A 14,851-nucleotide genomic window follows, 5' to 3' on the forward strand; every position below is an offset into this window, starting at 1 on the left:
AAATGCAGCAGGAGGTGTATGACACTCACTGCTGCATTTGTGATCCCAGCACTGCGACCGAGGTCACAGGCTGGGATCACCATCGCGTCCATGATGGATGGCACCGGCCAGCAGAGTAAGCCTTAGCTTACTCAGGCTGGCTGCCTTTGCGAGGCCAAGAAATTGCGTCTGTGCACCCAGGCCTTGCCACTCCTGGAAAACATAGCAGACAAGCCCCGTTTCCGGGAAGCGCGGCTTTTCCTGCCCCGCACCACCCCTTAAATGCCTCTGCCTGTCAGTCAGGCAGAGGGATAGAAGGTGCTGCATGCGATCACGAAGGACCCGTTCTGCACATTCGCGCGGTCCTGCGCATGCACAGATTCCGGTAATTGGGAATCTGCGTTCAGCATTGCACTTACATGCAATTCTGAATTAGCCCCTATGTCAACACGTTGTCTGTTGAAATTTTAACAATGTTGACATAACTATCGACATTGTAAATATCAACCTAATGACTACATCCCGGAGTAGGGACAGATGTGAATGACTGAAATATTCTCTGTAAAACACGGTGGAATATGTGTGTGCTAAATAAAAATAAATAAATGTTATTTACTGTTTAATCATAGCTCAATCACATAGAGGGGCTTTCATTTATAGCTCACATTAATCCATGTGTTATGTTACCATAGTGATTCTACTAATGGGCCTGATTCAGACCCACTCGCGAGCGGCTGTCCGCTCGCAAGTGGGTCGATGGTCTGCACTGAGCATGCGCACGACGGAGGGAGCTCCGTCGTGCGCATGCGCCAGACACGACGAGCGAAGGACTTTCCTTCGCTCGTTGTGTCCGATCAAAGGGGGCGTGCTGTCAATGTTGATTGACAGCACGCCCCCTTTGGTGGGCGTGTCGGGGGCGTGCCTCCCTGACGGGGGCGTTCCCACGGGAACGCCTCCCGTCAGAAGCCGGCCCACTGACATCACTAGTGATGTCAGTGGGAGTGATTTTGGCTCTGATAGAGCCAAAATCACCCCGGAGCTTGCGGTTGAAAACCTCAACCGCAGGCTCCGGCTCGCAATTTCGATGGTCGCGATGGTCACGACCATCGCGGCCATCAAAATGCACGCTCGTATAGCCTGTGGGTGGTGACCCACAGCTATACGAGCGTCCAGGAGGACGCTCCATGAAAATGGAGCCCGGCCCTCATTCAGAGCGTGCGCTCTGCTCAGAGCGTACGGCTCTGAATGAGGGCCAATGTTTGCAGAATTTAAATAAATAAAAATTTTCTGAAGAATAGAGTGTCCTTGTCGTCTAAGCATGCAGTGGAGAGGGGATGGTTTGTTGGCTTGGTCAGTATCACTGAGAATGCTGACTAGGAACTTGTGTCATTTTTGAGGTGCAGACGTGTTCTCGTACACCTAGCGTCTTTTACGCCATGTGGCACGAGACAGCTCACGCAACCGAGACACTCCGACACCGGTAGCATAGCGAACATTTCAGAAAATATTGTGTTTTAGTTACATCGTAACAGTGTACCAGAGACTGTAGGTTGCGATTTTTGTGGCAAAAGATTTGGTACAAGTGTAGAAAGTCGCAGATTCAACATAAAGCAACACGGTGGGAGGACTAGCTGCAGCTGATTGTTTTGGAACCTTTTTTACACAGATTTGCCACTAATGCCGAGTATCCACTTGGCGATTAAACAGAGCGATTCAATGATTACGACATCGTAATCATTCAATCGCTCATTAATCATGCATAAATCACGCAGTATAATGTTGGAAATGACCAGCGATGCGCGCTCCTATTTGTCGTTTCAGACATCAATCATCGCCTGTACATGGCGGTCAATCTGCCGATAACGACAGATTGGGCATGTTCGGGGATGAGGGAGGGTGCCTGCACTGGACGACATATCGTTCAGTGTGGGCACCTACAGGATGAGGAATGACTGAACGATTACAACATCGTAATCCTTCAAACATTCCTCAGTCGGCAAGTGGATACGCACCTTTAGTCACACACAGATGTAGAAGTACTGCAAGCCCGAGTGGTCAGTGTATGCTAGTAATGTAGTTTTGTCACTTTTGCATCTTTTTAGGGGTGCAAAAAAGACACAACTTTTTAAAAAAGGCCACTTTGTCTCTGATAGTCACAAAGACCCTGAGGGTCTAGAGCCGCAGTGTATGAGGCACAAAGCAGGCTTCTGGAGACAGTGATGCATCCATACAGATTGCTAAACCCTCAATGTTTGCAATGGCGTCTGATGATTGTGAGTTACACCCCTGGTCTACAGTATCTTTATATCACATCTACAAAGCATCTGCCACTACAGCTAATGTGCACAATACATCCATTGTGTATGTATACAAGTATTTCTAGGAAACATTTCTTCGTCTATTGTTTCTGGTCTGTTTGATTGTCCACAGTGTATTGTTATGACACTGTCACTAGAAGCTGTCTGTAAGCGTTGTAGCATATGTAAACAAGTGATAATGTATCCTGGGTATCTATTACAGGCTGATCACTACTGCCTAATAAATAGGTATTAAGACTGTTGTTTATAGGAGAAAGCCGCCATAATGGAATACATTTCACAAAGATGAAATCACACATTAGTCAACAATGGAAAGACATGAATAGCAAGGGCTATTAAAACTGCTGCTCTGAAATCTTTTATTTATTTATATTCAGGCCTTAATAATATATATCCCCTTTTCATGTAAATGCAGGGACGACACTGACATCTGAATTACCATTTTCTTTGCAATCAGGCTGAAAAGGATTTTTTATCAGTAACTGGGTTAATTCGTAACAAACCACATTCCACGGTATAGTAGCTCCTACCCCATCCCTCATTTGAAAACCTAGGACATTTAAGTGGAGACAGCCTATAATGTTAAGTAAAATACACAGAGAAAAGTATATACTAAGTGCTAATGGGGCATATGTATCAAAGCTTGATGTGAGATAAAATTGTGAAATCTATATCAACAACCAATCAGCTCCAAACTATCTTTTCTTAAACACCGCCTGCAAAATGTAAGTTAGAAGCTGATTGGTTGGTGATATATATCTAACAATTTTATCTCACATCAAGCTTTGATACTTATGCCCCAATGAGAGGTTATCTATATCAACCTATTAGCAAGTTAGACACTGAAATAATATAAATGAGTTTTTTGCTATGGATTGATGGTCCTCTCCCGATTGGGCTACTGTAACCTCCTCCTATCTGGCCTTCCTGACTCCCACCTTTCTCCACTCCAATCTGTCCTCACTGCTGCTCTTTGGTTCATCTTCCTCTCCAAACATTCTACATCTGCCTCTCCTCTTCTACAAGCCCTACACTGGCTCCCCTTCCCCTTCAGAACCCAATTCAAGGTTCTTACATTTATTTACAAAGCCCTCACCCATTCTTCTCCCATTTACATCTACGACCTCATCTCCCTTCACACTCCCACCCGCCCCACTTCGCTCAACAAATCAAACCGCCTCTCCTGCCAACTGATTACCTCCTCCCACTCCGCCTCCAAGATTTTGATTGTGCTGCTCCTTACCTCTGGAACTCTCTCCCTCTCCCTATCAGATTCTCCACCTGTCTATAAATCTTCAAACGGGCTCTCAAGACCCACTACTTCATCAAAGCCCTTCAGCTCTCTTCCTAACACGCTGCTACAAGCTCCATCCTCCTTGTCTTCCCCATCTGTGTCACGCCTATTTGCCTGCCCCTCCCCATTAGAATGTAAGCTCTCATGAGCAGGGCCTCTTCCCTCAAGTGCTTCTTCTTACTTATACTTTCATCTAGTCCTTTCTCCCCACAAGGGCACCTAACACTTCGTTACTTACACCCAGCTGCTTATTTTGAGTGTTCTGATCGCTTATACAGCAATGTGTATAAAACATGTCCTTGTCCTGCATTGTATTGTACTGTAAGTAACTGGTTTCTTGTTCACTTATTTGTGTACTTTGCAAGGCACCGTTGATCACTTTTTGTGCCTTATAAATAAAGGTTAATAATCTACATTTGCACTGGTATGTACTGTGTACCTCTTTCCACAGAGGCCATATCTAACAATTTTGGATACAATCTTCTGACATTCATTATCCTGTACAACAACCTTATTCCTATCAGTCTCCTGGTGACTCTGGAAGTGGTGAAGTTCACACAAGCTCTTTTCATCAATTGGGTGAGTCGTACATACATGTGTATGTTACACACAATAACTGCAATCTCACATAGTTCGTTTTTTTGTTCTACCAGGCGGTTGTCCTATAACTCAGTGTTCCCTTTGCAAAATGACTCTGTGGGTTAGATCCCTGTTGCTGCCACAGTAAAACAAAAGCATCTATCTCCTGGAAACATCAGGTTTCTGCTTGCTCCCAGGAGAGTGTAAATTAATTTGTTAGTCTCAGCCAGTCAGTTGACAAGCTCCTCGGTCGTCACATGATGACTGAAGAATCAAGGGGGCTGTGGGTTTATGCCAAGAAAGTTCCAAAGCCCTCCTGCTGATTCAGGTGACTGTGGTTCCCATGGTAATTATATGACACTTAGTAAATCATTAACAGCAGCTTGATCAAAACCATAGTGTAAAATGAACAACTGCATTTGTAGTCTCTTACAAGTAATCAGGAGGATTTATTTTAAGAAACGGAACACAATTTTCACAAAGGATTGCACCATTAACACTGTTGCTAAGCCTTTATTACCAGTGATGCATAAACCCTGAGGGTCTCATGTAGAGATGGATGTACAGTATGATAGCAGCAAGAGACGTTTTTATGTGCAAACATTCAACCAGAGACCTCTCGCAACATTAACATACGCACCAGGTTTACTTGTGGAAGCATAGAGATGTGGCTTGATGATAATTTTTTCCTTTACTCGCAAAATGCATACTATGGGGTATATTTACTAAAGTGCGGGTTTTTAGAACTGGAGATTTTGCCCATAGCAACCAGTCAGATTCTAGCTATTATCTTCTAGAAGGTGCTAGAGAAATAAAGTAGAATCTGATTGGTTGCTATGAGCAACATATCCACTTCTAATAACCCGCACTTTAGTAAATGTACCCCTATGAATTGATCCATCTTAAAAAGACTTCTATGTTTCTTGAGAAAATACATTGCAAATATCCTAATTTATGTTTATGGACATTACGGACGGAGATCACAAGTGCAGCTGGATTGATCGGATCACTCTTTTCTGTGACCTGCTTGTGAGCGTTTATAATACAGAGAGTATGATACTGGGTGGGAGAGATGGAAAGGAGAGGGATAGGAGGAGGGCTGGCAGCATTTTATGAAAAGGTGAGGTTTTAGGGCACATTTGAAGCTGTGGAGCTTAATCATCATATATGTATATTAATTGGCCACTGTGTGTCTGATATGCTCTGTAGGTGTCGGTACTTTTTAGTAGCGACATGACTGACACTGGTGGGAGGGAGGTTCAGAGTTCAGACCAACTATCAGTAACTGTAATGTAGCTGCCACTTCTACTGGCCAAACACTGACTATACACTTATCTGTCCGAATCACTGTATATCGGCGGATCGCCCAGATAATTGTACAGTGTATTGCAGCAACCGACCACTAATTATTGGCCTATCAGACATGCTAAAATCGTCCAGCTTGTCTGAAAGATTCAATAATTATTCGGCCACATCTGGCAGTGTAGGCGCTGCCACGGTCTACATGGTCAGATAATTGGTTTGTTCTGTCTGATGGTGAGTTATCCGAGCACAAATTATCTGTCCGGCATAGTGGAAGACGTTTCTTGGCCTGAAGACTAATAATTGTTGTTCGGTTGCGACCATACACTGCATACATCGCTTGATAAGCCAATAATTGGCTGTTTGTGCTGATAATTGCACAGTGTATGGCCACCTTTTTAGTAAAGGCCTATTTTGGTTACTCCTTTCATTAGCACCAATCTATTGAGACAGCAATAAGATGGAGAACATTCCAGGAGGCATTTTTCAGAAATACTTTGTGATATATAGATAATAGATAGTATAATATATGCCACCATTCTGAGCCAACCGGAACAGGCCACTCCTCCCCCTATTTGCATGCACAACTATGTCTGGACACTTGTTCTCTGGCCAGGATAGCACACGCCTGCGTGTCCACGATGTCGTGCAAATATAAATATATGTAATTGGCTCCGACTGCTGGCAAGACTTGACAGACAGGGATGGTAAGAATAACTGGATTGGAGGAGGTTGTGGAGGCACGGCAGAGTGAAGATGTAGGACCACGGCAAGTATGCCATTGGTGAGATGTCAATCGATGGTTACCATTGATGGGTTCATCTGTGATTACCATCGATGGCACGAAAACCATATATGGTTTACCATTGATGGTTTGCACCCCTCGATGGCCACCACTGCTGGGGGCACTTCGGGCGTGGGCAAATCAAAAATGGCGATGGGGCTTAGCCGTCGTCAGGGACTGGGCTAAGCTCTGTCCCGTCAACAAATAAAAAACCATCGGCGCTCACTCGTCCATCGATGGTGTAGAGCCATTAGTTCTCCATCGATGACGAAACAATCAACAGTTAAACATCAATGAATGCTAACATATCGATGGTAGGTACAGAGGATTGGTCTGTGATGGAGACTTTGGATGACAGAGGACGGGGGCAGACCTGGACCTGTCGTAGGATGGGTCCAAAACTCCTAGTATGTCATATTTTTATAAAACTATTTTAAAGGAAGAGTAGAAGTAACATTCACTGCCGAGCGTGTACAGCGAGAAGCTCTTCACAATAAATGTTAAGCCAGGTACACATTAGACAACATGCAAACGATTCGATGTCGCTCACGATTTCCCTTGAACTCCCTGGAACTCGCGGACCAGCGATATGGTGCGTACACACTGAGCAATTTTACAAACGACCAAACAATATACGTGAGTCGTTCGACACTAGCAAATTGTTGGATTTCTGGCTATGAAGACATTTGTTGTTCATAGCGTAGACCTGTTCTCTGGTGCAAAGCCATTAAAGGTGCATTAATGCAGCCATAGGCATATGAGGCAATAAGGAAATAGATGATATTTATGTAGCCTTTTCCCAGTCCTCTTTGCTAAGAGGGGGGATATGTTATTTACATAGTTGGTTAAATGGTCATTCCACCCAGATCTGTGTCAAATGGTACTTTCTCTATCTCTTGCTGTGGTAGTTGTCCTTCAAGGCTATAAAAGCCCCTCTCCTGTGATGTGACATTTACAGTGCAGCCTTTAGCAATGCTGATATTCGGAGGCTCTTACTAGATCCACCAAATTGATGATAGTTTTTTGGGTAGAATAAATTACTTATTGAACTATGGGCCTGATTCAGTAACAAGCAATTGAGAAAGCGGATGGATTTTTTTTAGCAAATTGCGCAAGCATTGTGGCCTGCATACACAATTTATGGGCGACTACGAGCGATTTTTAGTCATGCCCACCTCGTCTCGTTACTGGGCATCAGTCGGGCCTTTGCATGCAGGATGTGTCCCGTGGGTGGGTCGTGGCAGTGTAGGGAGAAGTGGGTGCTATTCAGAGGTGAACGTATGCAGAAATCCCTCCACCTTCAGCCAGATCTCTGCACTAGGGATGAGGCTGCTGTAAATGCAGATTATAAAGATGGCTGCTGTTACAAGCGTTTGGTCGGGAGCTGTGTGGTTGTATGTATGCGCCGTTTCTAAACACAGGCCGATGCAGGAATTGATTTCCAATCGCTAAAGGTGGACACAATTGCCACCATTATACGTGAGACTCTGAATGAGGCCCTATATGTTTAGATTTAGATGGAGTAAACCTTTAATGGAAAAATAATTCATATTATGGAGACTTTTATTTTTATTTTTTTGGGACAATGTTTTTGAAGAGTATCTGTCAGCTGGGGAAGTTCTACCCTAATATTGGATTTGAGCGGTCTATTGTCTTTTGTGCTTAGCAAATACCGGTCATTGTTCCTCAGACAAGAGGAAACGTGGTGCTCAGATGAATGATAAAGCCTTAGATTCAGACATGTCACCGGTTTTCCCAGCATGAAACTTTCATGACGTTTTGTGCTGTGTTTCAGGACAGAGATATGTATTATGCAGAAACAGACACCCCCGCAATGGCTAGGACTTCAAACCTGAATGAAGAGCTGGGACAGGTGAGCAGGTTAATGGTGATTGATGCAACTGTTGTATCATATTGATGCTTTGTTCTCCCATGTACAGTACTGTCATCTCATCACTTTACTCTACCGCCATAACTAATACCTGCTTTCACCTCTTATAATCATACACTGTTTTATACCACTATAACCAGCACAGTACATTGAGCTGTAATGTCATATACTGTATATTATCCGTTATAATTGGTACAGTACATTCATCTCTAATTATCAAATACTGCACTGTCAAACCTTGGAGAAAGAGAAAATGGAGAAGTTGCTCATAGCAACCATTGAGGTCCTAACTGTCATCTGTAAATGACATTGAGGGGTCTAAGGGGTAAATGTACTAAGGACCTCATTCAGAGCCGCTCGCTATTTGTGGTCGTTCGTTCCAAAAAAAAGGGGTGGCTATTCAAATGAACCGTTCGCTCTTTGCGGTCTGTTCACGCCTCTGTCTGAACGAGCGAGCAAAACTTGCAGTTGAAATTTTGAAAAATACGCCCCCTTGCCGCTCGCACCATACGTCATGTCCGCTATTTATTTGATTAATCGAGTACATCGAACAGCGTATGAACTGCTCGCTATTCTTGTGGTTGGTTTTTCCTACCACTATATTGCGAGCAGTTCTGACTATAAAACAACCAGGTGACGTGGTCGATGACGCTGCTGTATTAATTATGCACACCCATAAAACGCCCGTTTTGACCTTTAAGCACGCCTGCGTTCTGAATTCCACTCCCCGTTTTCAAGCACCTTCCCCTGTTCCCACCCACATACGCCTTATCCTGTCACTCAAAATAGCAGGCATTCGCTATTTAGCGAACTAACGATTTTCGGCCTCACTGACTGGTTCGGGCATGCGTATTACAAACCGTACGCATGCGCAGATGTGCGAACATCGCTCGGAACGAATGAGCGGCCACTTACGAGCGGCTCTGAATCAGGCCCTAAGACAGGAGTTCTTTCAAGAAGTGATGTTGCCAATAGCAACCAATCAGATTCCAGGTATTATCTTCTAGAAGTAGAATCTGACTGGTTGCTATGGGCAACATCACTTCGTAATAAATTTACCCCTTAGAGGCCGATTCACTTTATCTCTAAGGTTTGATAAATCTCCCCCATAGACTCACATTTGTTTGCTTGGTCTCATCAACATTGGGCATGTATGGAAGGCTTCCCTATAGTGCAGTCTGACCGGACCTCTGTGCTGGACGTCTCTCCATAAAAGATCTACAGAGAGTATACCTTACCTGCTGACAGCCACATTAATGAGGCCTGTAGGAGACACATGAGAGCAGACTAGATATGGAGTTATTTTTTATTTTATTTATTTATTACCAGTTATTTATATAGCGCACACATATTCCGCAGCGCTTTACAGAGAATATTTTGCCATTCACATCAGTCCCTGCCCCAGTGGAGCTTACAATCTATGTTCCCTATCAGATGCACACACACATACACACTAGGGTTAATTTTTGTTGTTGTTGGGAGCCAATTAACCTACCAGTATATTTTTGGAGTGTGGGAGGAAACCGGAGTACCTGGAGGAGACCCACGCAAGCACAGGGAGAATATACAAACTCCACACAGTTAGGGCCGTGGTGGGAATTGAACCCACAACCTCAGTGCTGTGAGGCAGTAATGCTACCATTACACCATCTGTGCTGCCCTATCCAGGCACATGGTCGACATTTACCATGTTTTCATGTAGGAGAGAGGAGGTGTGCCTGTTGCAGCAGCTTCCCCCTGTTCTGATTAATGGTGATGATGATTATAAATGTCAGCATGGACCTTGCATTATATTTAAAGATAAATAAATAAACGTAAAACTAACAGTAACCCCGCTGAGAGAAGAAAGGATTAGTAGTGCTTCAGCTGCTGGTGCCAAACTTGAGGGGACGAAAACCCTGGGATCCTGGGGCAAATAAAAATCAGTGCTGGCCCATATGTTTCCCAGCTCATAAATGAGCTGTACTATCTTCTTTGATTACTACACTGTGAATTATTCAAGTCCTGTTTATCTGTCCTACATGTACTGTGCTTGGTGTTACAGTGATGTAAGAAGCACATCTGCTAACATGCTCTAAATGCAGATTTGATCAAACCTGTGATCATATTCAGAGTCCTGCTGGCTCAAATTAGGGGGAAAAAAATAAGCAACCCATATTTTTATTACTAGTTATTTATATGGCACCTACATATTAAGCATCACAGAGTATATGTCATCACTCACCTGAGTTCCGCTTAGAGCCTGATTCTGAGATGTACGCTAACCTGATGGATAGCGCACATCTCCGATGTATTGGGGTCTGTGCATGTGCAGAATGGGTCCTGCGATCTCGCACGCAGACCCCCACAAACCACAGCTTGATTGACATGCGGGGGGCAGGGCATGTACACCATTCTTGTTTTCTGGGAGGGACGAGGCCAGGGTCTGCGATGGTGGATGCAGATTTCCTGGCCTCACAAGTGACCAGGACCCGATCAGACTGCGGTAAGCTTCAGCTCCCGCAGCTTGTCCAAAGGAGCAGCCATCGCGACTGATGGTTGTGATGGTGATCACAGACTGTGAGATCGGTCGCAGCGCTTGGTTCGCAGATGTAGCCAGGAGGTATCTGTTTCCTACAGACACCACCAGTTGCATTAACATTTTAGATGGACGGTATTGCACAGTAACTCGTGTGCGGCTCTGTAATTCCGTCAGTCTCTGAATCAGGCCCACAGTCTGTATTCCCTACCACACAGACACGAGGGTCCATTTTCTCAGAAGCCAATTAACCTATCAGTATGTCTTTGGAGACCTCTGTGGTGATTATGGTTGTAATGTAATTACTGTGCTGCCGTCATCCATTTACATGGCATGTCCCTTACCCGCTATACCACATATCTGCAATAGATCATACTTTACTCAAACTACAATTCCGCAGACCAAGGCTAGAAGCTGATGTATAAAAAGGCAAAAGGCCCTGTTCATTTTTTTCCAGTTTTCACAATATACTGGCGTTAATTATCACTTATTGGCTACAAATAGATTATTCCTAAATTAAGGCAATCAATATATACAGTATATATATATATATATATATATATATATATTTATCCCCCTATAAGCGGCACTCCTCTGGACTAGAAAAAAACCCGCTGTGAGTCAGTATGTAGACACACTATATAGGTAAGTGCATTTGTATGTGTGTATGGTTTTTTATATATGTCTGTTCCGTGAACAAGGAGTGACATCCGAAACGTTGGAACATCACCATCGTCTACTGTAGTTTGTTTTTTCTAGTCCAGAGGAGTGCCGCTTATAGGAGGATATTTGTGCTGTGGCTTATACAGTAGCTGAGCACCCTGGCCATATTGACTTTGATTGATGGGAGTGCCATCCTTATGTTAGAATATATACATATACATATATACATATATATATATATATATATATATATAATCTCCAAAAGTAGAGACAGACCAGCACTCCATCATAATATGCAAAAAAGTTAATAAGCTTTCAATGTGCTTTTAAAAAAGCCAGAAAAAAACATAAATGAAAAGCTGAATAATGAATGAGTGATACTTAGCCTCAGACAGAGAACCACCACAGCGTCATAGCCGTGCACCCAGGGCCGGTTCTAGACATTGTGGAGCTCAGGGCGAAAGTTCACATTTGCGCGCCCCCCCCCCCCCCCCCCCAAAAAAAAAAAGAAATAACTTTTTCTAGATGGCGTTCCTCTGCGCTCGTTCAAAGCGCACGCGCTTCTGGAAAGGGTGGCGTGTCCTTGCTGAGCATCCCACTGTGGGACGTGCCTTACACAGTATTGCCCTTTATAACACATTATGCCACACGCAGTAATGCCCTTTAACACATTATGCCACACTCAGTAATGCCCTTTATAACACATTATGCCACATGCAGTAATGCCCTTTATAACACATTATGCCACATGCAGTAATGCCCTTTATAACACATTATGCCACATGCAGTAATGCCCTGTATAACACATTATGCCACACGCAGTAATGCCCTTTATAACACATTATGCCATATGCAGTAATGCCCTTTATAACACATTATGCCACACGCAGTAATGCCCTTTAACACATTATGCCACACGCAGTAATGCCCTTTATAACACATTATGCCACATGCAGTAATGCCCTTTATAACACATTATGCCACATGCAGTAATGCCCTTTATAACACATTATGCCACATGCAGTAATGCCCTTTATAATACATTATGCCACATGCAGTAATGCCCTGTATAACACATTATGCCACATGCAGTAATGCCCTTTATAACACATTATGCCACACGCAGTAATGGCCTTTCTAACACATTATGCCATACGCAGTAAGAACCTGTATAACACATTATGCCACACGCAGTAATGCCCTGTATAATACATTGTGCCACACACAGTAATTCCCTTTATAATACAGTATCCCCAATTCAAATTACGCCACACATTAGTCCCTTATTCATGTTATAACACAGTGGTGCCCCTTTTACACAATGCCCAAATTAGTGCCCCTTATACATAAGGCCCACAGTAGTAGTGCCCCTAATACAATGCCCACAGTAATAGTGCCCCTAATACAATGTCCACAGTATTAGTGCCCCTTATACATTGCCCACAGTAGTAGTGCCACTTTTACAATGCCCACAGCAGTGATGCCCCTTACACAATGGTCCAGTTAGTGGTGCCCCCTATAGTAGTGCGTGCAGTGGTAATGCCCCCATAGGTAATGTCCCCATTAGTAGTGCCCCCATTGGTAATGCCCCCCAGTAGTAGTGCCCCCAATAGTAATGCCCCCCCAATAGTAGTAATCCCTCCTGTAGTAGTGCCCCCATTGGTATAGCCCCCTATAGTAGTGTCCCCAGTTGTGTTTAACCCCCCTCCCCCTACTACTGAGGCACCCTGTAGTAAACTTACCATAGGCAGTCTTCTTTCCCCGTCGGCAGGGTCTTCATTGTGGAGTGCAAATAAGCAGTGCTGCCGGGAAGCTGGGACCTAGCGCCTCTTCAGAGAGCCCGGCGCCTGTGTCAGGATAATTACCGCAGAGGAGCAGATCGGAACCCCCTATGTGATGTCATGTGTGCCGGCGCGGAGGAGGGGCTGAGACTGGATGCGGCATTGCTAAGCTCCCTCCACGTGACATCACTGCCCACCTGCTGCTGCATGCTGCTTGCCTCCCGCCGCCCGCAGGATGCAGCCGCCGGGTCAGTCAACATCTGATGACTACCCAGCCACAGCAAGCAGCTACAGACAGTGTCGGACTGCTTTAAAAATTTACGGCGGCTAGCGGGGGGGTGCGGGGACCGTCCCATTTTTTTTTTATATTCTGGGGACCTTTTTTTCTTCCTGGGCACTCACCGGCGCCCTCTAGGGGCCGGCGCCCCGGGCGACTGCCCTGTTAGCCCACCCCTAGAACCGTCACTGCGTCCACCTGAGCATATCTGTAGGCAATGCATATGATTTCGGTAATCCCGTTATCAAGAGGCAGCATGCACCAATGTAACTGACTGGCTTAAATACCCATGATACACTGGGTGATATCACCTGAAAACTTACCCTGATCCCATATACCTGTGTCCGGCCTCCTGTGGACCACAGCTCAACCCCGCTGTGAAATGCAACCCGGTCACGTCGGACCGTAAGTGACGTCCGCTGGCGGAACCAAGGTGCAAACACCACAAGCGGGGAGGACCCAGGTGCACACACAAAGCTGGAAGCAGTGAAGAAACCATAGTAACAGGACGCTATATACAGCGTCCAACTGAGTAAATGTGTACAAACAATGAATAAAAAAATCCCTCAATGCCATAGTTACGATATCCTATAGTAAGAGCTAACAGGGTACACATATACCAATAATAAATGTATTATCATGCAAGAATAGACATCTAACATATCATGAGAAAATTATGTCATGAAGACACATATCATGAGAAAAATATATATATCGTAAAAAATAAGTACAGATTCCAGCACATGTATAACTTAGAAGAGCACCAAAAATAAACATAAAAAATTTACAAAACTGCAGATAGGCTGAATTCCTCGTTAAGTCCAAGTGGTGTCATACACTAGTTTCAGGTCAGACTGGCTTATGACAATGCTGCCCTCATCTGGCAGAAAGGCTTCATTACAGTGACATTTTTTTAGTGTTATTACAAATTTACTGTGTTTGCACACAAAGGTACATTCCAGAAAGCATTTTTTTCCTGTATAACAAGCAGGGTTGTCTTAACAGCAGTGTGGGTCCTGGGCAAAGCAAAGCACTGGGGCTCCTACCCACCCATTCACGGGAAAAAAATGTAAATGGTCAATAAAATTAAACCCTCCTGCATGCCAATCAGACCTCCCACACATGCAGAGAGACTCTGTCTGACTGGTCTGAAGCTGGCGGATGAAGTGAAACTGGGAATGAGGTGAGTACTTGTCACCGGGGGATGGGGTGGGGGAGGTTAGATCAGAATACAGTGCACCGGCTCGGCGGCCGTCTTATAGAAATATCACAAATTTACCAACTGGCTGCGGCTGCAGGGGGGCAGGTTGGCTGGCCCCTACAAGCTTCGGGCCCTTGGGCAACTGCCCACCAAGCCCAATGGAAGAGATGGCCCTGATAACAAGCAAACCTCAGCTGTCAGCTTTGCTCTGAGCAGAGTATCATTCTTTATCTCTATCCTTGCTGAAGTTACCAAGGATGGAAG

General features: G+C 44.5%; 1 protein-coding gene across 2 annotated transcripts in view; it reads left to right on the forward strand.

The window, feature by feature from the left end:
* ATP8A2 (ATPase phospholipid transporting 8A2) overlaps positions 1–14,851 on the forward strand; it is a 758,530-nt gene that overhangs the window by 154,672 nt on the left and 589,007 nt on the right. For both annotated transcript variants that reach the window (XM_088460283.1, XM_088460284.1), the window contains 2 exons: positions 4,043–4,170; positions 8,052–8,129. In XM_088460283.1, the coding sequence (XP_088316409.1) occupies positions 4,043–4,170; positions 8,052–8,129 (206 nt within the window). The remainder of the gene's footprint in view (positions 1–4,042; positions 4,171–8,051; positions 8,130–14,851) is intronic.

This window comes from Taudactylus pleione, unplaced genomic scaffold (assembly GCF_031769625.1).
Source record: "Taudactylus pleione unplaced genomic scaffold, aTauple2 ptg000043l, whole genome shotgun sequence".
Lineage (NCBI taxonomy): Eukaryota > Metazoa > Chordata > Amphibia > Anura > Myobatrachidae > Taudactylus > Taudactylus pleione.